The 24,609-nt window shown below is 43.2% G+C and overlaps 1 protein-coding gene across 2 annotated transcripts in view; it reads right to left on the reverse strand.

Annotated features, from left to right (window-relative positions):
- Positions 1-24,609, reverse strand: part of SACM1L (SAC1 like phosphatidylinositide phosphatase) — a 392,433-nt gene that overhangs the window by 98,428 nt on the left and 269,396 nt on the right. For both annotated transcript variants that reach the window (XM_085607365.1, XM_085607364.1), the window contains exon 14: positions 15,871-16,009. In XM_085607365.1, coding sequence (XP_085463491.1) covers positions 15,871-16,009 — 139 coding nt within the window. The remainder of the gene's footprint in view (positions 1-15,870; positions 16,010-24,609) is intronic.

The following is a 24,609-nucleotide window of genomic DNA, read 5'->3' on the forward strand; positions in this document are numbered from 1 at the left end:
TGTAAGAAAAATAATGTTTGCATTTGTTTTCCAAATGATCTTGCCCCTGTTTGACTTGATGTACAAAAAAGCTTCCACACAGTGAAATAAAACATAATGTGTATATTTTGCTTACTTCCCTGATACATCCGCAGCAACAAATAATGATACAATAGATTTGCTTGGAAGTTGCACTAGTTTATTTCAGCCTATCTCTGGGGCACTTTTGATGCAACTCCCGGGGCAACAGGACACTTCACATCTTTTCCAGGCCCTCTAAAGGAGTGTCAGGAACACTATCGTCACTCCAGTGGTTTAAAATATAATGCATATTAGGCATCTTTCTTGACTGATTGTAGCATCAGTGAGAGAACTCGGGAGCATGGGATTGATGCCAAGTATTTAATTAATGGTTGCCGTGCACCAAGAGTAGGCCTTGAAAACATACTGCAAACAGATTTATGACAAAAAGCATTAACTGCAAAAATCTCGAATTTCCATAAAAATGTTCATACAAAATCATTCCATCTGTACCTAAACCTGGGACCAAACCCCTTACCTGCCATATGCTGAAACTGCAGCTGAAATAATGAACCTACTTCTAAATCATGCTCCCAGGTTGTTTATTCGGATTTTGTCATTAAATACGAGTTGGAGGACTTGTAGGGAAATATATATTTATGGTTTAGCGTTTACGCTTATGTGCCTTGCAAGATAGGTTTTGAAAGCTAATATAGGTTTGTATATTTTTTTCTTAGTGTGTAGAAATTACACCAAGGGCTGACTGGGCGTGTGGCTACTAGGTCCAGAGACCACAAATTGGACGCTTGAGGCCCTAACACTTAAAAATCTAGCATACTACTGGAATCCCATCATACTTGGCCAGGTAACCTGAATGTTAGTGGTTTACTTGGTTAACAGCAATACTTTTTACATAGGGTACAAAGAGTAATGAGAACCCGGACACGTGGTGTCTTCTCAACCATGCAGCAAAAATAATTATTCCGAAAGTCAAAACGACAATTATGGTTAAAATGCTATTTCTATTATAATGGCAGTCCTTTTAATGGTTGTTACTTAAATATGCATAGTTGCAACATTTGTGCCCCAAAAGTGGTTTGTTTATGCAGGCTAGCAAATTAATTATGAAATCTCTGAAATTGATATAACATGAACAGACATGACTTTATAGATTATTAATGTGCCATCACCAGGCCAACACATAGCGTTGTAACAGCTGGTGATGCCATCATTAATAGCAGTTGGCAAGCAAGAACAAAACCAGCCTCATTGCAGTAATGTGCAACAATGTGCTGCATCGCTAAATACTTATAAGGTCTCAAAGGCAAGACCGATTGCATTGCAGATGCTTGTTAATTAAAGGATTAACAATAAACAAGGTACTTGGTGAAATCAAATGTTTCCTCCATCTGTCAGATGCAAGGAACAAGCTCTCTACTTCCTTCACCCCATTCATTTAGCCTTGTGCCATCATGGTACAAAAAACTAAGATTCTCAACTAGTAATCTGACTTCGCAAAAGGACACTGTGACAACCCACATTAGATTAACTTCATTTCCTTCGGGTTTAGTAAACAGACAGCACAACAATGAAAAACATGATTTCGAGTGGGTTTTTGGAAGTTCTTTAAATTATGTAAGTAGTTGTGGTCACTTCGTTTTTTCCCCATTATGTTTCCCCTGAAATGGGAAAACAAAACAAAATCTATCGGTAACTCAAGTGTCTCCTATGTTAAACACCAAGAAGAATGAGGATTTTATACTTTTGAAATGTTGGCAACAACAGTTTTAACATTTGACTTGATGAATCGATTACCCTTCAAATAATTGTGTCACATTTTTCCTCGACTTTACGTAGTCCCTCCGACATCAGGATCCAATATGACCAAATGAGATGAAGGTAATTGGTTACAATGACACCACATCATTTAATTACATTGCAAGGATGTGGAATTTTGTAAAATGTGTGTGTCCAAGGGACTGGATGCATCATATATCCACTTATCTCTGTTGCAGTCACGTAGCGAAGCGGCACACAATGGCAGGGTTCTCAGTATATCAGAGCATTGATCATAGCTTCTCTGATTAGCTAAGGCTCATACTATACCAAGGCTTGGATTCTCGCAAGGCTCTTATTTAGCCCCCTTTCGCAAATCTACATACAAGGGCTGAAGTAAGCTCAAAGTGGTAGTTAGGGGTGGAACACTTTTGTGACTGTCTTTAAGAATTAAGCCACTAATTAATTTTCATATTGCCTACAATGGTATTACCCTTATTCCCCTGAATTAAACTTAAAAAATATATATATTGGCCTCCATCAAACATGTTTTACTAAAGGAAGCCTCAGGGGAAATTCCAGTTGCACAGTAGTTTAGCAGACCATTTATTTCTTCAAATTGCAATTTTCTGTGTTGATTTTATTTTGAAAGCAAACAATCATCAATCTAGATGTCATGCTTACGTTTGTATTGGTATATAATTTGGGAACATTTCTGGAGCATTACAAATGGTCTCAAATTGCTACATTTTGCAATCTTGTACATGTTCTTATACTTGAACCACTATCCGTACGCAAGCTGAGTTCATTGCATTGCCTTATAGTGCTCATCGTAATAATACAAGCTTTGCTCTATTGAGTCATATATACAAGTTTTAACATTTTTTATATGGTAACAAACCTGATGTTTGTGACAGACAATTCTCTTTTACTGATCTATACTATCCAACTGTAAACTGGCAGCCTAAGTGTTTGTGCTGCAGAGATTTAAGTTTGATTGCCCAGTGGATAAAATAAATATTAAAATGTGCCATCCGTGTCTCCAAATAATATATCTTGGACATCGGGCGATAGGAATTACACAAACACTCATCAATTGGTGATGTTACCTCGACTAGCTAATTATAATAATAAACACAGCCTAACGTGTTTCCAATGCAATACTCATGAAAATCAAGACTAGAGAGGAGGACAACCTTAGCTCTCTAATAAAAATAAGAGTCTTCAAGAAAAAACAGGGGAAATTAACAAAGAGATAAACAAATGTAAATAATTCCTCACACAAACTAAAATAACAAGCTACAAAAAGGCATCAAAAGATTCTCACAAGAAATTATATCCATACATTAAAGAAGATCATGGAACTAAACAAGACCAAAAAAAGCAGAAAGGGACCTAAAAAAGAAAGCAGCTTGTCATCTAACTATGACTATAAGAATTTGTCCAGTGTTAATTCGAGTAATGGTACAACAATAAAACAAAGCAACCGGAGATGTAGAAGGCACATGAATCAATACTTTCAACCTCTACAACTAAAAAATATGTTCTACTGGCATAACCCATATGGACCATAACCCATATGGATCATAACCAATAGGCCCATCGCTGCAGTACTTCTTTCAAGGCAACTGCCTTTTTTTTTTATTTTTTTTTTTTTAGAGAGAGTGGTTGGTTGTGGTGAAAGCGAGGCCTAGGAGGAACTGGGGATCTAGCCCAGAAATGTCTTCATCAGAATCTCTTAAACTTCCCTTTTGAAGAAAGCTGTGGAATTATTCAGTCTTATTTCAGGTGGCAGGGAGTTCCAAATTCTTGGTGCAATACCAGAGAATGCTCAATTGAAGGTTTTCTTTTTATGGAATTTCTGTGGCTTGAGTAGTAAAGTACTGGGGTCCCTAGAGAACTCCAGTTTTTGCACAAGATATAATGGGGTGTTGTAATGTAAAGCTGTGTGGGTCATGCATGCAATTTTTAGATAAATCCTTGCCTCATAAGGGAGCCAATTTAGTGATTTCAATTCAGGCGTGATGTGATCACGTTTTGAGCCTGTAATGAGCCTTGCAGCGGAATTGAGAAGGGTTTTAAGTGGCGCCGTCTTTGATCTAGGAAATCCACATAGGGTTGTGCTACCAAAATCCAGTTTAGCGCTCACTACTGCTTGCACTGCGCACTTGAGGTGGTTGTGGGGGAGGAACTGTTTTATTTTCCTTAGGATGCTCAATTGGAAGTTTGCTTCTTTGGTGAGAGCACTAATGTGCTTCTGCATGTTCATATGCTTATCCAGCATTATTCCCAGAGAACTCGTGGAATCAATGATGTTTGGAGTGCAGCTGAGGGCTGTAAGTTGATGCAACCATTCTGCAATGACTGGAGACTGTCTTGGGCGATGAGAAGGAATTCAGTTTTGAGAGTATTTAATTTCAGGTGATTGAATGTCAACCAACTTTACGTTTCCTAAAGTACTGAGTTGAGAGACCTGATGTCCTCTGGGGAGGAGACTTTCAGGTACAGTTGAGGTGAGTCAGGATTTCTGTTAGAGGCTCAATGAACAGACTGAAGAGAGTGGGTGAAAGTGTGCACCCCTCTGGTACCCCCAGAGTGAGTGGAGAAGGGCTAGAGAAAGACTGATTAACCTAGAGTCTTTGGGTTCTATTGTGTAGGAATGATGAAAACCAGTTCAGCACAGTCCCAGTTAGCCCCATCCTATGCTACAGTAGATCGTGAAGGGTACCATGTTTGACCGTATCAAAAGCGGACAAAAGGTAGAGGAGGATCAGAAGGCAAAACTCATTTTGGTCCAGCATTTGTAATGCATCATCCACAACGTGGGTAAGAGCAGATTCCGTGCTATGACCTTGATGGAAGCCGGATTGGAATTGGTCCAACAGTTGGAGTTGTTCGATGTGGCTGCATAGCTGGGTGTGTACGCTTTTCTTGAGGAGCTTTGCCAGTGTAGGGATGGTGGAGATTGGACGGAAATTGTGGAGGTTAGTATGGTCTGCCGTCTGTTTTTTTGAAGGATGGGGGTGACTAGCCCTGACTTTAGGCGATCTGGGATGGAACCTTGAAGCAGAGAGGCGTTAACTATCTTCGTCCAGAGAGGGAGTAAGGATGGTCTGATCTCAATGAAGAAGTTCGGTGGTAAGGGATCGCTAAAGTAGTTGGAAGATTTCAGTGTAGGCAGAGTTTTGCAAATGGTGCTCACATCCACGGTTTTGAATAGGCTCCAGGAAGCATTGTTTTTGGGAGGGAGAACCAGAGTTTGAGGGGAGCACACCCAACCCAGCAGGTGTAAAGGTGAAAGGTAGATTCTCCAAGGCTGCCCGTAGTTCCATTTCGATTTTTGTTGAGTTATCACGGAAGAAATCAGCAAACTCCTCACAGTTAGCTGCTGACAGAGTTTCAAGGAGGGAAGGTTAGGTTGACTGTTAGATTGAAGCTTGAGGAGTGCAAACTATTTTTTCTGTCGGTTTTTGGCTTGCTCTAGTTGTTTTCTGAAGTAACTAGCTTTAGAGCATCTGATGGTGTTGGTACATTTATCAGAGATCTCAGCTGAGTGAGCTGGTCAAGGGAAGGAGAGGATCGCCACAAACGTTCTGCTAGTCTCAGGTTTCTTCTTTCAGCATTTAGACTCCCATTATACCAAGGTTTGGAGATTTTGGAGGCCATTCCTTTTAGCTGTAGGGGTGCCATTGAATCTAATGTTGGTCATGGAGCGATTATAGTGGTCTGTAAGGTCGACAACATCATATATGTCCAGAGGAGGAGGCAGGATGTTATCAATGCGGCAAGTCAGATCAGTTAATGTTTCTTAGATTTCTTAGCCCATGTCTAGGTTACTTCGGCAGAACTTTAATGGTTCTCACCCATTCTGAGACTAGGAAGGAGATGCAACGGTGGTCCGTCCAGTCACATGGGGCAATAGATTCAAGTTGAATGGAGTTGATTTTTACCAACGACCAGATCTAAGGTAGCTCCCTTTATGCGAGTAGGGCTATCACATATTTGAGTGAGGTCTAATCAGAAGGATTTGAGGCGATTGACTGAAGAGTCATTCAGGTCATTCCAATGGAGGTTAAAGTCTCCAAGGAAGATCTGAGTGCCGTGATACTCAACATTCGTAAATATGATTTCCATGCCACAAAGCAAGACAAAAGAACCCCAGCCGGGGACGAGCAAAATATTGACCTAGTGATCAATCTCACCACTGAGGTTTTGACAGAAGAGGAGATCCAGGTTCTCAATAAGGGGTTAGGCTTTGTCCCCAACAACCTAGAAAATTCAAATTGAGGTGTGAGCTAACTGAATTCCTTCGGAAAATCAGGCAAAGGTTTTCTCTAATTCTCCATAACCCACAGCGGACCAAACCCAAATCGGTCTCATGAGAAAATCTTCTTTAACCTTCCAGCATCTATGATTACACCTGAAATTATAGCCTTCAGAGAAGCAGTTATTTAAGCTATGAACTCAAGAAGTATACAATACCACAACCTCACTATGAGAACACAGAGAGGATTAAAAACACTCTGGGATAGAAATAACAGTGATAAAGCAAGCAGGCAAGGGTGGAGTAATAGTCATCCAAACAAATGATTACCATGAGGCATGCATGACCCTCCTAAGAGATGAAAGGAAATACCTTATAGTACACACTGACCCAACAAAGAACCAGCAAAAAGAGATCAAGGCCATAGTTGAGGATGCTAAAAATTATGATTGGATAACAAAGAAGGAGGCTGAATTTTTGATAACAGAAAAACCTAGAACTCCGAACTTTTACATGTTGCCTGAGAAACACAAACGCAGAAACCCACCACCGGAACAACCCATAGTATTGGGCATCACCTTTGTAAATAGGTTTCTGCAACCTCGAGTAACCCAAATGAGGTCTTCATTAAGGAGATCAGACACTTACTAAACATGCTCAAAACATTGCCATTGACCCCCAACAATGAATTGATGATTGGCTTGGACATGGAGGCTCTCCATGCCAGCATCCCGCAGGAGGAGAGCCTCCAAGTCATAGAAGACCTACTTAAAGAGAGAGAGTGGCCTTCCAAGGTCCTAATCTATCTCACAATGAAATCTGACAGATTAGCTTTGACAAAAATTATTCTGAATTTGAAGGCACTACCTATTATCAACAACATTGCACACTGATGAGTATCACCTTTGCTCCCAATATATTGTGCCTACATGTGCACTACTTTGGAAATACTCACATATAGCCTAACAACCCCCACCATGAGAGGATGCAACAGTATATTGACAGCACCTTATATCTATATAGAAGGGCAATACGGATTCAGCTTGCTTCTTCTGAGGGTAAATACTTTCAACTCATACTTGAAATTCACTCTAATAAAGATCAACATGGAGATCTCCTTCTTAGATGTGACAAACAGAGCAGACATGGGATTATTATGGATACATTCCCACAAAGCCTATAGACAAAGCAGCTGACTGCATTTCAAGAGTGCACACCTTTGCATTTAGACTTAGGACTCAAGAGGCCATGGGAGTAAAGAACCCTGACTAATTGTAATTCTATGAATGTGATCTATTGATTGAATGTCTGTGTAAATTAAGGTACATAGGAATGCTCACGCGAAAAGTGAAAACCAGAATCAGTGATTACCGTAGCAACATCAGCCGTCTGTGAAACTCAACACGAATAACTGCAAATTTTCAGACCAAGGGCCGTACTGAGAATGACTCGCGTTGTACCGCAAGTGAAAAAATAACCACTAGTACTAATATGAGGAGAGCCCTCGTGGAACATGACCAGAAGTGGGTGTACAGGCTCCAGATATATTTTGGGTCTCAAAGAGGATATCCCTGGAACCAACTAAATACTATGCATTAAAATTCATTCATGATTCTGCAGAATACTAACAAGCATAGAAAATTACACAAGAGCAATATTTTTTGACCCATTGGGTAAGACACATTCCCACTGCCTATTAGGCTGTGGTGTTACAACTGAGCTTGTATAGTCTACTGTTAATGGCAGTACCCTTTAGCGTGGAGCCCCATGGAGTAAGGTACTAAGCTCTTCTGTTTTGGTGTTTTACTGGATACACTATAATATGGAAAACAGACTTCTTGTTCAGGTAGATCTAGATAGAAGGAAAATGCTACTTACCCAGTATGCATCTGTTCTTGGCATATAGAGCTGTAGATTCATATGCGTTAGCATAGATCGTCATCTGGTGTTGGGCCCGGATGTTTTGCACTTTGTTTTTCTTCGAAGAAGTCTTTGTAGTCCCGAGGTAGGTGACTCTTCCTTTTGGTGATAGTGTGCATGGGCATCGACTCCATCCTTAGATTGTTTTGCCATAACGGGTGATGATGGAGTTAGTAAGAGTAGTAAAGAGATGTCCATGTACAATGTATCCAAGTAAGATATCACTGCAACAGATAGAGGTACCTGGGGAGGCGGGTGGGTGCATATGAATCTACAGCTCTATATGCCAAGAACAGATGCATACTGGGTAAGTAGCATTTTCCGTTCGAGGCATGTGAGCTGTAGATCATATGCGTTAGCATAGACTATACAGCAGTTATCTTCCCAGCGGTGACTACCTGTGTCTGTTGCAGTGGTTTGAAATAATAGTGTTCTTAAAACTGCCTGGCCCACACTAGCTTGTTGTTTTGCAAACACATCTACACAATAGTGCTTTGTGAATGTGTGTGGTGTAGACCATGTTGCAGCCTTGCAGATGTCATCTAAGGGTATGTTCCCTAAGAATGCCATAGAAGCCCCTAGCTAGCGTGTAGAGTACACTCTAGAGGGAATTGTTAAGGTGTGTTTAGCTTTGAGGTAGCATATTTGGATGCACTTAACTATCCAACTTGCAATACCTGCTTTTGAAATGGGATTGCCTTTATGTGGTGGGGAAAAAGCAACAAAGAGTTGTTTAGTTTTCCTAAAAGATTTGGTTCTTTAAATGTAATAAAGTAGCACTCTTTTCACAACTAGTGTGTAAAGAGCACGTTCTGCTACTGAGTGTGGTTGAGGAAAAAACACTGGGTAACTCAACAGACTGGTTGAGATGAAAAGCAGAAACGACTTTGGGTAGAAATGTTGGGTTAGTCCTAAGAACCACTTTATTGTGGTGAATTTGTAAAAATGGTTCTTGTATGGTTAGTGCCTGGAGCTCACCAACTCTCCGAAGAGATGCGATGGCTATAAGGAAGGCTACCTTCCAAGTCAGAAACTGTAGTTCGCATTTGTGCAATGGCTCAAATGGTGGGCCCATGAGTCTTGTAAGGACTATCTTCAGATTCCACACGGGAGAAGGTGGAAATCTAGGAGGAATGATTCTTTTGAGTCCTTCCATAAAGGCTTTGATAGCGGGTACACGAAACAAAGACAAGTGTTGTCTGTTCTGTAGGTAAGCTGCTATTGCAGCAAGATGCAGTCTTATTGATGAGTATGCTAAGTTAGCCCGTTGTAGGTGTAACAGATAGCAAATTATGTTTTGAATTGAAGCATCAAGCAGATTGATTTGATTATTACAATAAATTACAAATCGTTTCCATTTTGCTGCATAGCATGCTCTTGTGGTAGGGGGTCTAGCCTCTCTAATGACGTTCATGCAGTCTGGCGGAAAAAATAAGACAGCCGAACTCTATGATTTCAGGTGCCAGATCGCAAGGTTGAGTTGACTCATCTCTCCATGGGTGAGAAGCATGGGGGAGAGGGGTCGTTTTTGATGAGGAACTACTGATAGTTCCAAAAGTGTTGTAAACCATGGTTGTTGAGCCTATTTGGGAGCAACTAGGATCATTGTGAGGAAATGTTGTTTGAGCTTGCGAACCAGTAATGGAATTAGCGGGAGAGGTGGAAAAGCGTAAGCAAATATCCCTGACCAATTGATCCATAGCGCATTGCCTTTGGACAATGGGTGTGGATACCTAGACGCGAAGTTTGGTCATTTTGAGTTGGTGTGTGGCGTACAGATCTATCTCTGGTTAGCCCCACATTTGGGAAAATGGGAGAAGAACTTGAGAGTGTAGTTCCCATTTGTGGATCTGTTGTCTTTGACGACTGAGCAGATCTGCAATTTGATTGTTTACTTCTAGGAGATGTTCTGCAAGGAGATATACTTTTTGAGGTATGGCCCATCTCCATATGCTTTGAGCTAGGTGTGAGAGCGTGTCCCTCTCTGTTTTTGTATGTAGTACATCGCTGTCATGTTGTCTGTACAAACTAGGAGAGCTGTGCCTACTAGATGTATCTGAAAAGCTTTCAGTGCTAGCAAAATTGCTAGCAGTTCCAGATGGTTTATGTGGAGTCGTTTTTGTTGCAGAGTCCTCATGCCCTGAATGGTATGTTTTTGAAGATGAGCTCCCCAACCAGTGAGGGATGCATCTGCTGTGAGCAATATCTGTGAACCGGGTCGATAAATGGCCACCCTTGGAAAGGTTTTGTGTATTCCACCATTGCAGAGAGCGATGAGTGTGGCCAACACCAGATCGGTTAACTGACCTTGAGCCTGGTTCCACTGACGTGCTAAGCATTCCTGCAGGGGACGCATTTGAAGTCTTGCGTAAGGAACGATTAAAATGCAAGATCCCATCATTCCGATGAGTTTCATAAACACTCGAGCTAGTAATGAGTGTTGAGGCTGAAATTGTGATATCAGAGTTTGAATGTTGTGAACTCCGAGAGGGTTGGGGTATGCTAGAGCCTTGCAAGTGTCTTTTGTGGCTCCCAGGTATGCTTGTGTGTTGGAGGGTTGGAGATGAGACTTGGAGAGGTTCACAGTGAATCTTAAATTGTGAAGCAGCTGAACTGTTTTGTGAGTGTGTTGTATGCAGCTGTCTTGCGAGTTGGCTTTTATTAGCCAATCGTCCAAGTAAGCGAAGATGTGAATGAGTAGTCTTCTCAAGTGTGCTGCGACTACTGCCAAACACTTGGTGAATACTCTGGGTGCTATACTCACCCCGAACTGGAGAACTTTGAATTGGTAGTGTTGTCCGTCCACCACAAACCTGAGATACTTCCTGTGAGCTGGGTGAATGGCATCCTTTAAATCTAGACTGGAAATGAAGTCGCCTTGCTGAAGCAGTGGGAGCTCCTGTTGTAGTGTGACCATGTGGAAATGATCTGACTGAATATAGAGGTTTAGATGTCAGCGGTCTAACATAGGCCTGAGAGAGCTGTCCTTTTTTGGAATTAAAAAGTATAGGGAGTACACCCCCGTACCCCGATGATGCAATGGGACTGGTTCTATTGCATGTATTTGTAACAGGGAGAGAACCTCTTGTTTTAAGAGTGTGAGGTGTTCTGGTGACATTGCACGCTCTTTTGGAAGGAGAGTTGGGGGGGGGGGGGGAGGTACATGTAAGTTCCAGGCAATAACCATACTGGATAATTTGTAGTACCCACTTGTCTGTGGTGGTTGAATACCAGGCAGGTAGGAACTGTGAGAGTCGTCCCCCGACAGGTGTTAAATGATCGGGGGATAGTGAAGGGAAGTCATTGTTGGCAGGGGAAGTGCGGTTGGAATCTCTGCCTCTTCCCTTGTTAATATTTCCCCTGCAGCCTTCGCAAAAATAACCTCTGGAGGAGGTGGATTAGTTGTTTTTATAAGAGGAGGAGGGATTCTCTGATGACACTATTTTTGAGCCACCTCTACAAAAGGAGCGGCAAAAGGAACCCCTGCTGGAAGATAATTGTAAGGCCCCCATGGACTTAGCAGTTTCAGTGTCCTTTTTCATCTTTTCAAGTGAAGTGTCGACTGTTGGCCCAAAAAGATGCTCTATATCAAAAGGCTGATTGAGTATGGAGGACTGAACCTCCTGCTTGAATCCAGAGATTCGAAGCCAAGCATGCCTGCGTAGTAGTATGCTGATGTTAATGGCACGAGATGCTGTGTCTGCTGCATCCAGTGCGCATTTTATGGAATTATTGGTGATAAGCTTCCCTTCTTCAATGAGGTCGTTAGCCTTTGTCTTGTATTCATCAGGCAAGTGTTGGATGAGTTTTTCTAACTCATCATAGTGAGCTCTGTCGTAGAGTGCTAACAGGGCCTGAGCATTGGCGATTCGCCAATGGTTAGCAGCCTATGAGGCCACGCTTTTGCCTGATGCATCTATTTGATGCATCTATTAATTTAGACTCCTTATCAGGAGGAGGGCGTCGCCTGTAGTTTGGGAATTCGCTCTTTTGCGGGCGTTGGATACAAGACAGTCTAAGGGTAACTGTCCCCTACTATATACAGGGTCTGTAGGAGCGGGCTTGTACTTTTGATCCACTCTAGGGGTCAGTATTCTGGCTCTGACTGGGTCCTTAAAAACCTTGTCTACATGTTTTATTATGCCCTTGAGCATGGGCAAAGTATTAGTGGATTTCTGTGAATGTGTGAATGTCAACACAAGAAAATCCTCCTGTGTAAAGCCTATATCATCATCAGGTGGGGAGGGTCTGGAGGTATACAGGTCAGGGTAATTACTGTGATCCGGGTCCTTATTGTAATCTTCCCATGGATCAGTGTCATGTGGAATGTCTTGTGGTATGTCCTGACCCTTGTCCCCATCCTCATCCCCGTCCCCATAATCATCATCCTGTGGTTCCGATGAAAATGGGGGTGGGGGTGAATTTCATGGTGTGATTAGTAAATGTGGGTTAGGTGGAGGAGAAGGAGGTATGTAAGGGGGAGAAGGGTTAGTACCCATGTCCATGTCCTTTTTCAGAGTGATAGGACATGTAGCTTCCGTTTTTTTAGCAGAGTGGCTGTAAGTTGTCTAGTTTTGGGATCGATACGGAGTCTTTTCTGTTTTGGGTCCAAAACTTTATTTTCAGATGTAAGTTCGTCGGAAGGAGTGTCTTTCTCCTTAGGAATGTGTTTCGGCGTGGAAGCTTTATGAGGGTCCTTGTGCGCCAAAGGTTCTGAGTCCGGATGCTTACTTTTAGTGTGTTTAGAACCTTAATCTTTCGGAGCGGGATGTTTCGGCTACGAGTGTTTCGGTGCGGAGGTTGACGGCCCGAGCTTTTAGGTGCCGGGCATTTCGGCGTGGATGATTTCAGCTCCGAAGCTCTTTTTGGCTCCGAGGCCTTCGGTGCTGGAGATGTAGGGAGTGGCACGTTAGGCGGCATATGTTTCGGTGCCTAAAGTGGCGTTTCGGTACCGAAATGGAGAAGGCTCGATCCAGAGCCAGAAGGCTTGTCCTTATGTTTCGTAGCCTGGCTGGAGGGCGGGGCATTGGAAACTTTTTTGTTGGTGTCAACCCGAGCTCGAGAGTGGGGCTGATGCTGGAGCCTTTGTTTTTTTGGGTGTGTGGTCACAATGGATTTGCACTCCCAGTAAGTTGACCAGGAGTGATGTTCAGGTCTTCTTCCATGTCAGAGTAGGCTTCGGGAGACCAGTTCTTCGGCATGTACGTCTGTACAGGGAACCTCTGAATCTTATCCAAAGATGTCCGGTACGGAGCCTCTGTCTCTTTGCATTTCATGGCATTGAGCCAGACGGTCACGAAGAGTCTTTTTCGATCGGAACGATCGACATGCTTCAAAGTCCGTCTCGCTGTGTTCCAAGGATAAGCACAGGTTGCAGACCTGGTGCAGGTCGGTGCGTGGGAACTTAGCACGACACCCGGGACATAGTTTAAATGGAGTCAGTTCAATCGACTGCTGGCGTGGTCAACACGGGTAGGCCCGACGGCCCACTTCAAAGTTCCTGTTCGAAGTTTTCACAAATTCTATGATCCGCATCGTGTGGTAAAACCGCGATCGAAAGACCATACCATCGAGGGTAGCGGATTGCACGTCAAAGGGGTTAAAAAATGATACCGAACCGCAGCAATAGACATCCGAACCCGATGGCGGAAAAAAAACAATCTAGGGATGGAGTCGATACCCATGCGCACTATCACCAAAAAGAGGAGTCACATACCTTGTGACTACAAAGACTTCTTCAAAGAAAAACAAAGTGCATACATCCGGGCCCAACACCAGATAGCGATCTATGCTAACGCCTATGATCTACAGCTCATATGCCTCGAACACATTGTTCTTAACTAATAATACAATGTGATTATAATTATGTACAAACGATTTCAACATGTTAGCTGATTGAGCGAAGTGCCTCCATCTAGAGTGCAGTTTTCATCCATTTCAACACATTTTAAAGCAATTCCATTATTTAACACCCGTCCAACGTTCCCGGTACTCACACTTTGCTAGTCAAGCTTTTTATATTCAGTATAGGTTAGCATTTGTCCAAGAATATATAAAAGATGCCCGGGGCGGTAATTTCATCTTCGCACCTTCTGCTCGGAAATGCAATATTTTGACTTGTTGAGTCAGGTCCACCACTGAGTCTTAGAGACCTTTCATAGTGGGAAGCAGCTCAGTAAAGGCATCTTTGTTTCGATTCACTTTACCAGCCAGCTTACTGTGATCATCCCGTCAGATGCCCAGGTGCATGGAGACCTTGTGGATTATGCGCTCTAGTACTTCACAAGAAGAGTTTATGGTATTGAAGTTCAAGTCCAGCTTCCAGTCTGGCTTCTGGGTCAGGAAGCACCCTTGTGGGTCGTAGTGCCCTCCATCCCCATTCACTCCTTTACTAGAAGACCTCTCATGGTCCTGGTACAGGTCATGAATGCCCAGGCGCTTCCCCCAACCCAGTTGTCGCTCCCCAAAGCCCAACAGCGATGTCGGGCATTTCCTGCAGAGGGGGACCAGGAGGAACAGCAGGGTCAGCAGCCACTAATACCCAGCGCTTCAATGGCCTCCTCCGTCACCATATTGTCTCCCTCCTTGCAAAGCCCAGTTGGCTGAAATGGCTCCGCAACACCTCAGAGATCAAGTGTCCAGGCCCCTCCTCCTCTTTTGGACCTTTAGTTCACTCACCAAGTCACTAAACCCTCCAGCTTTCACCAAAAGGAAGTCCTTCCGGCTTAGTGTCATTGCCTCAAGGGTTTCAGCACCAAGGCTGTCCTCGACTCATCTGCCACGCCTACATATTCAGCGAGAACCCACGGGGAGAACTCTTCCCCCCCCCCCCCCCTCAGTCCCCCCCCCCCCCCTCAGTCCCCCCCCCCTCAGTCACCAGGGCTCCCAGCTGAGCCTCTCCCACTGGGTTGTCGTTTGGATGGAGCAAGTTGAACCCCCCCGCCACAACCCCTTGTTGCTGCAGGATGAGGTTCATTCAGTCCCACTGCACCATTCATTCCTCTACATGCTCCTTCAAGATGCATGTACCATCTCGGCTGCGGCGTCATCCAGCACTTTTGCTGCGGCCAGTACCACAGTTGCGCTCCGGTTCCTGCCACAGGGCATGTCGCCTACCTCCAGGGGTCTGGGGCCTCCTTCAAAACTGGCTTCATAGCTACTCCTGGACCACTAATGTGGAGGGGAATGGCGGCAGCAGTGGAAAGCTCAGCAGTGCATGGCCACCTAGATTAGTGACCAGCTACGCCCCCCTATGGGTTTATCTTGAACTTCTAACTTTCTCTAGTCATCTTGCAAAAATCTCATGTCAATCATTACAATTTTACCACAGAGACTCTTCCAGGACCTCGCTTATCAGAACATCTGGCTTGTGGATATTCTCTTTTGTTCTTGGTGCTTTAAATAAAATGCGGATCATCATATTTTTGGAATTCCGCGATAAACCTCAGTTTATGTACTCAATGTTCACAGTTACCGATTGCAACCCATGCAGAATTTAAACAAATATATGTCCATAGACTAACTGTAGAAGTGTAACACAAACCTCAAACTTGTTGAAAATGGGAGCCATTCTCATACAACTTACTGATTCGGTTTACTATAATGCTTTTATTCTGCACTTTCCTTCTCAGCAATATCTTTCAGCTCTGGTACTTCACACTGTGGTTGAACTTGATGGAATTCAAGATTCATAATACAAAAATTGAAATCTAAATTGGTCGCTTAAAATATACATCTTCCACAAGTTCCATTTTCTACCCTATGAGTCAAGCTCATGTGTAATACATTTTAGCATAATCACACCATGGCAATGGTTTATTGAGATTACTTTTTGGAAAACTTCTGCAAAGTGAAATTGTGGGTGCCTTTAATCATACAACCATGTTTTAAAAGTTGTGAAAACCTCTCACCTGTAGCTGGGCTTGGAGGGAGCGACGGGCCAAAAGAGATTGAATTACATTCGTCCTGTCCAAGCAATCCATGCAGTTGCTGCGAAATATTCCTTCTTGCTGTGTCACAACTTTTCCATCAGCGTCCACTAGGAAATAACTAACAATGCATAGCTTAATAATTGTAGAAACAGACTATACAATTCATGCACACCCAAACATGGAAATGTGGACAGATAAGTAACTGCTCATAACGAAAAACTTACACTTCGTTTCATCAATAGCCTTGATTACCATGTGTAATTTGGGTCATAAATGTGCATAAAGCTGAATTATGAGACCATATACAACAACCAAACCAGATGATTTCTCTGATAAACAACGAACATAAAACATCTTAAAATACATAATGTATTTATCTGTCCACAAAAATACAGGAAAAAGTAATTTCATTAAAAATAAAAATGTTTAGGTGCGGCTACGGCGGTTGGTAGGTATTCTCCGAATTTCACCGGGAACATCTTGAAGCACAAACTTCCCCTCGTTCACACTTGAACTGGAATTGTGCTTTTACAGATGGTCGAGTAAACACTAGATCTTGGGCCTGCAAGCTATAGCTGTTTCCTACGCATGTTCAGCCACGTGGCAGGCTGATATTGGACACTGAGGCCCTCAGCCCGTGAATTTTATATCACAATCTAGCTCAGTGTACCTTAGCAATGACGCAACACCAACCAGCACGTGCACCCAGACTATCCATCACTTCAACTGTATTCTGACTGGAAAGTGAATTCCCTTGAGCCCCGACCACAGATAGGTAGCAGACTGGACACAAAAAGCCCCTGCAGGCAAAAGACAAGGTTATGCAGAAACTTGGACTTGTGGAGGTCTGGGACCCTTTCAAGTTGCAAGCTTGCCTCCTCCTAGGTGAACACCATTGAAGACTTAGAAAATACTGTACATTCCAGAGTTAAGCACTGATTGGACATTTGTTTTAAAGGACTGAGTTGCAAGGGAAAAGAGGTAATCACTGCAGCATTTTGGTGGCATGAGCTGTTGACAGACATCAGCATACCCATTAAAAGCTAACTTTTCTATAAACAAATGGAACCTACAGACAGACACTTCTGGGTACCACATGTGTACTGATTTTTCATAACCTAGCAAATGTGTCCCGTTCTCACTGAACTTGTAGATGAAACAACTGCCTGCAAAGAAAACACAAGTATCACAAAAGTCTCCACTAACCATTCACAGGGCATTGTAATGAGGCTCAGCCCACTGCACTGTGAAATTGAAGCTTCAAGTGCAGCACGTTTCGGGATTTTATTTTATTTTTTTAACATGGAGTGGGCCATTCTCTGTGAACCTGTCACTTGAAGAACAAAGCCATCTCAAGAATGAATTTCATTTCTGAAAAAAAATAAAGAAAAAAAACCCTATCTGTGTGAACTTTATTTGGACAAGTAAATCTTCTTGAGACCCGAGCCTCCCCATTTTTTGTTTTTTTTTTAACCCACCCTAACTACCCCTCCATTCAATCCTATTCTCTTTAAACGTAACCAATAGAGTCCTTTTCGACTTATCTTTCCCCCTTGTCTTTTACTTCCAACTATCCGACTCACACTACTCCACACCTCCATCATCCAGTAAAATTCTATTCCCACTCTATCTCCCATATCACTGCCACTTAATCACAGACTCTTTATTGTTTATGTTCTATTGAACCCACTACTCTTTACCGTCTACCATGCAATATACACACAATACACAGACACCTTCTTAGGTAGAGATGTGTTTTAAAAAGATGAAAGAAACACAACACAACTCAACAAATGCATATTAGATTGCTTCACATCTAAAGCATCTGCTTTCTCAGTCATTAGTTATAATTTGTTCATTATCTCTCTTTATATGAATGCATTTTGTGGCAGTACAAACAAATTTGCATTTCAGCTTCATCCTATGTTCAAAAAATATTTTTGGAGGTAGGAGGAGGACTGGAGTAATCACAATTTTTCAGCTCTCTGCTCTATTCTTCTAGATCAACATACATTCATGTTACCTGTATCCATTCAGTCAGCAATGGGGAAATGAGACTACAGGACAGTATTAAGAAGCTGGGAGCACATAATCTAGGAAATCAATGAGTACATCGGCAGAGCGAGAGTGGCGGAGAGGGCCATGCAGCCAGGGACCAGATTGAGAGAGAAGGAAAACTCAAGAACCTAAGTCTGCAAAGAGCAGTGGTGGGACTTGGCAGACTTAAAAATTCCCAAAGCAGGTGTATTTTGGACCACTGTGAGAGATCCTCAGGAGTCGAGAGAGAAAGCACTGACCACAGATTGTGGGAGACGGAGGTGTACTTGTGATTAAAGGTTGGCTCCCCACCCCACACTGTTGAGAAAAGAAGGGAGTCAACAATAGACCTTCATGGTGAAGGGAGAGATAGGTGCAAACTCCCATCAAGGAACCAGTAGTGACCAAGCAGTGCAGTATGATCCGACCCTCGTCAATTGGGGTTGGGCCCATAAGCGACAAATGGTGTTAGGAGCATGAATCGTGGAGGCCCAAGGAGCCTAGAACCATGAGGCACATCCAACAGAGAAAGAAGAGAACTCTCCATGCATGTAGCCCAGGAACAGCTGAGGGCCAGTGACAACTAACCACATACCCTTGGGAGACGCAGCACAGACCTGAGCAAAAAGCAAAGCCTGATCTGTGCCTGTAGCCAACCCAAATGAGAACCTTCAACTGAGAAGTGCGCACCATGGTGTCCTGAATGAAGGACCATCGTCAAGGGTGCTTCGGTAAACTCAAATCTCACTGCTAATGATTACTACTACAGCGCCACTTGAAAGATGCCACTGTCTGTCTCACTAGGTGCGCTGTTGAAGCAAAACTGAGGGGGGTGGTGGGGAATGGATTTCAGTGGAGCAGAACCTATAGCCTACGGCAGGAGAGTTACCCTGACTGGGGCCGATACTCTTGGAGCTACCTGGACCATCTAAAAAGCTATTAGGAAAAGCTCCTATACCGCAAGAGAATGGCACCTCCCAGGTATGTGCAAAATCACCCTTAGAAACTACAGACACTAGAGATCACCAGTGTCCACGAAAATCTGCTGAATGTTCTCAGGTTTTCACAGATTACAGCTCCAAAATTTAGAGCAGGTTATCAAACATGAATAAAAAAGAACCAACTATACAGGAACTGTTTGCAACCAAACCCAACAATAAAAAAAGACAAAGGGCATGATTTAGAGTTTGGTGTACAGGTTACTCCATCACAAATGAGAACGATATATTGCCTGCTTTATTACAAGTACATTATATCCTATGGCAGACGGGATGGAGTAACCTGGCTGCCAAATTCTAAATCAGGCCTAAAGACTCTAAAGTGGACTTACAGTAAACACAAACCATTGCCGTGACAACTGGGAAATGAAGCACCCTAATCCCAATGCAAGAAGTACTCCAATTATTACACATGGAGATAAAACCAGAAATCGGCACAATTAGGCCAGACCTCAAAACTGAAATATGATCTTTAGGAGCTAGAGTGGATGATCTTTCGAGAACAGTTGATGGGAGGTGTGAGGGCAGTACCAGATATGGGTGAGGGGGAAGTGTCTAACTGAAAGGGAAACTCTTCCTAAAGCATGAAGACCTAGCAAACAGCCTGCGATGGAACTATATCCAAATACAAGGGATTTGTCAAGGTTCGATGGGGCAAATCAGCAAAAAGTATTTGCAAGAGATGTTGCACTCCATCAGATACAACAGTGAGAATCCTCTGTCTACATTTGATTGCACCCACGCAGCGGGAGTGAGGAAAAGACAAAGAGGCCGGCCGCTGTACATCATTCTAAAAGTAGATCCAGCCTCCTGTAAAAAGGAAAGCTGGATCACTGAGGAATATAAAAAGCAAGTATTCCAGGACTTAGCAGCAGCAACTCTAAAAAGTTGAATATTCAGCTAGCCAATCACCGAACTCCTTTGAGCTTGAGACACCTCTAAGCAACCGAGTCACCTCTTTTGTATTTTCTTTGAGTGTGAAGGGAAAAAGGGACTACTAGATCACTTGGAAAGGAGTGGAAGGTTACAAAGATCTGATCGAAACAACTGAGAACCTCCCCTCAGACAACAATGCAAACTTCACACTGGGGTGGAGCACTGATCGAACCTTAAGGTGGTCATGCTCAAAGGACGTGGCAGTAAAGAAAGCAGGTGTCATACAATTGCTTGTTGGGCAGACAATGGGGACTGCCCAAATCTCAGAAGACTATGAAGCAAATCCGCATGACAAAAGTAAACACACCTGACCAGTGAATGCCCCACACCAGGCAGAAACTCTCCGCATGAGGAACTCATTTTGTGGGAGAGAGGAGGGTAGGTAGGTTTCCCTGCAATGAGTGACAAAAATCACAGGAGAGGATAGGTTCTTGCATTTGTTTTTCCCTAGACTGGTATTACTTAGTTGTTCCATTGGTAAGATTTATATTGTTACTTGAAGTTATTGTTGGGTCAAGTGAGGGAGCCCACCGACAATTGGTTAGAACACACAGCCTGCTCACAAACTGATGTAGTCACCCAACCAGACGACAGCAGAAGCAACAACACAGATCGGCTTACACTTTATGTGAGTAGGCATGGGCAAAAATTAAATTAGACCGGCGTAATCTGCACACTTTTAAGGAATTTTGAGTTATGTGAAATCACGCCATTATGCTTCTTTACGTAATTATGCACCATTCACGGAATATACAATTTGCAGTAAACCTTTACTACAAAAGCACAGGAACGGACTAGCAAGCGAGCGCCTGTTGTTCGTACTGCTTTGGTTTAAATGTGCACTTACGCCAAAAATTGATTCGAGATCTCATTGCATGCAACAATATAGTGTGAAACGACCGATTTCCATAGTTTTACAAAAAGTTAATGCAATTACGTGAGAGCCAATTACCGAAATTTTGCATACTCCTAAATATGACAAGGGTAATTAGTATTAATGTGAATGGTTTAAATGGTACTATAAAGTATATAGCAACCCTACATATGCTGCACTTGGAAAGACGAGATTTGCATATGCTGCACTAGTTGAAATACGAGATTTGCATACTGCAAGAAATCCATCTGCTCCACTATGACTTAGGAATGATGGCAGTTCATAGCCAAGCAATACTTCTCTGGTCTTGACAAAAGAGTAGGGACAGCTATTCTGATAAGACAAAATACAAGGTGGTAAGTCATGCAGAGTAATGGGGTTACGTTCTCACATTGGTTTCTCCTAAACTCTTATAACTTCTATGTTCCACTGGTAAGATTTCTTTTGTTACTTAAAGTTACTATTGGGTCAAGGGAGGGAACTGTCATTATTTGTATGCGCCTAGGGACTCATAGCTCTGTCTGACCATAATGCCATAATGCACACGTTCAATCCACCCATGATTTCTGGACCCGATAAGCAATGGAGGTTAAGAGATGTCTTACTAAGGGACAAGACTATTAGACAGCCCAGTCCTGTATCCAGCAATACCTGACTGACCATCTAATGTCATCAGGAACAGATGAAAAAAAACACAAGTCTAGACTAAAGAAGAGGGCAGAAATCATGGGGCAGCTAAGGGAGCTTGAAAGCATTCACAAAAGGAGAGGCTCTAATAAGCTTTGGTGTAATATCATGGGTGCTTTGGTGTAAACTCATAGGTGCTTGGGTGCATCTCAAAGCTCTTGATTTAGATCAAGCGGAATAAGGCAGGGCAATTACTGGCCTGTAAACTGGAGGGCAGACTTGAGAAGCAGAGGATCTCCTCCATAATTAACAACAAAAGTGAAGAGGTATAGTAGGACTTTCAAATGGCCGAGGCCCTTGCTTTCTTTAATAAAACAAACAAACGCCATTTAGGAGTTGCCAGAGGTCTCAGCTGCAGCACCTGGGTTGCCCCTTGCAACTGCTAACACTGTCTTTGTAACCCCTGGCATCAGAGGAGGCAAATTCGGTGCAAGAAACACCGTATGGACGTTAGTTGGGGCTCCTCTCTTAGTTTACTCACAATTAATCATTACACTAAGAGGGAATAATGTTTAATTATTCACTATTAGCGTAATAAAAATAGAGTACAATTAACTGGAATATGGCCTTCCCTGGCAGCTGAGGTAAGTAAAAAAAAGAGCTTTTAAATATATGTTGGGTGAGTGCTTGTGGGTGAGTGGTTACGTGAGATATGTGTAAGTGTAAATGTGCGTATGTGTAAGCTTGTGTGTGAGTGAAACTGAATGTCGAAGGGCGTGTGATGTCACTTCCGCCACCCCTGGCATTTTGGTTAATTGACATTCATGTGAGGACATGTACTCTGCAGACAACACTTCCTGTGAACAGGAGGAGGAATATCCGCTGAACTCGAACAAGGCAAGAATAAGCTTGGAACCGAGCAAACAACTACAGCAACCAGTGGAACAGAGGAAGTCGCTGCTGTTTCAACTAAACTAAAGCTAGGTAAATCCAGGGCTACATGGCGTTAAGCCCCTATTTTATACAATGTTTTGTAATGTCCTAGCCGCAGTCTTAGTTTCTCTCTTCAATACCTCTCTCAGCACAGGAATGATTGCTTCTTCTATGACTGAAGTCTCTTGACAGTAATCTACAAACCCAGCGAAGACAAATATCAATGCAACTAGTGCAGATCTGTTTCTCTCTTAAATGTTGATGTAAAGAGCTTCAGTAGCTACCACACTAGGGTTCATCTTACCAGGCCCAACTGCATTATAATCTGTGGGCACAGCACTAAAAAACTGCCCCATATATTTGAGAATATCCACAGTACAAAGAAAAATGCTATACTGATCCTGCCAGACACTGAAAAAACATCCAAGTGGACTGGCACTTTATCAGTAGCTTTTAGAGCCCTTTGGGTTGGGGGTCAAATTCCAAAAAGGTCTCATAGGCTGGCATTACATCCTGGCAGCAGTTTTCAAAATAAATAATAGATTCTCCTCATTGGTAAAGATAATTAAAGAATTTAAGCAGAGATGCCCTAGTCACCTCCTCTGTTGGCCTTAACCACTGAATCACTGCTTGACAGAGTGAGGGCGATAGAAATACTAAAAAGTTTTTCAATAGGGCAGGGCAAATACAAACTAACCATGCATGCAGACTATATACTGGTTACTCTGTCTGGTCCCCTTAGGGTTACTTCATCCTCTCATGCAGCAGCTATGGAATTATTGAAAGGTCGCTCGGTTTAAAATAAATTGGAAATATAAATCACTGCGTGTGAATTGCCCTACGCAACAGGACCAGATCCTTACAATCTTTTTTCTTTTCATTGGGCAACAGCATCAATAATCTACTTGAGAGTTCAAATTACCCTGTCAAATGAGCCTATCTTTATATCAGTTATTGTAAACCTAAAGAGAGCTTTCAATATTTTTATATGGGCAGGTAAATCTCCTTGAATTGCAGCACAAACTGCACAAGAGGCTGTACCTTCCCAACATGTAAAAGTACTATCAGGAGGCACAGTTTCACTGCATATATAAATAAAGTCAGCAGGAAACGGAGAAGGAATGGTCCTTCATAAGTAAAGCCATAGCCGAGCACAACTAGAAAAGGTCTCTTGGCTGGCTTGAAAAAGCAGATCGTCGAGTTTATATTCTTCTCCAATAACCAGCGCTGCAATGAAAGTCTTTGAGGTGACATAAATCAAACAGGATCTGTCAATCGATCTTTCATTATCCTAATCATCCCAGAAAGAGATGAAGGGCAATGTGAAGTGTACAAAAAGAGAGCTGTCAGAGTGCTGGAGAGCTCTTCAAGACAGATAGCATTAAGTCTTTGGAATCCATTAGGAGAAAGTATACTATCCCAGAATCAAGATGATGTCATTTCTACCAAATAAGGGATTGGGAGTTGCAATGCACCATCAGGCCCCCTGGCGAGCTGTCTACTGAAACAATAGGATCCTGTTCTCAGGATCGAAACAAGATCCACTCAGGCATATGCACACATCCAAAATCCCTGGTGCAGGTCCCATGGGAGCAACTGAAAGTGATGCCACTAACCGTTAAGGAGTACAAGGACACTTTTCTAAGAATGCAGACCTCAGCCAATAACACCACGGGGAAGGCGTTCTGGGTCAAGATGATGTTGCACCGGTATCACATCAATATTAATCTCCACAACAAGATATACATACCACACTGATAGATGTTGGCAAGGCTATGGAGAGGTGCTGGGAGGAGGGTGGGGCAGAGGGAAGGTTTAGACCGACTCACCTGCGTCCTTTGGAGTGAACAAAAAAACAGCCATACTAGTGGTGGTAACATGGAGTTGTGGCGAGGGAGGCTCTGGGAGTTGCGCTTAGTGGGGGCTCTAGGGGGGGAGCTCGAGGGGGTGGCGGGGGTCGCTCTTACCTGGCAGAGAGGGAGTTACGCTTGCTTTGGCGGGGGCCCTGATCCTGGGCGAGGTGGGGGAGGAGGGAGGGGCCGTCATTGGGGGCGCTACTCTGGCTGGGTCTGGGCTGCGGGCCATCGTCGGAGAGATAACGTGGGATGGTCTGGGGACTGCGGTCCTGGGGAGCACTGCGGGCCCACTTCTGCCGGGGCCTTTCTAGTCGGGTTAGGTCCCTGGGATGGGGGCGGCGCTTTGTCTGTGGCTGACCTGAGAGAGCTGAGAGTTGAGAGATCTGCGGCATGCCTGTTACCCTAGGAACTTGGAATGGAAAGGGGTTGAATTCGCCTCAGAAGCGCCAAAAAGTTT

This window comes from Triturus cristatus, chromosome 5_2, assembly GCF_964204655.1.
Source record: "Triturus cristatus chromosome 5_2, aTriCri1.1, whole genome shotgun sequence".
In the NCBI taxonomy this organism is placed as follows: domain Eukaryota; kingdom Metazoa; phylum Chordata; class Amphibia; order Caudata; family Salamandridae; genus Triturus; species Triturus cristatus.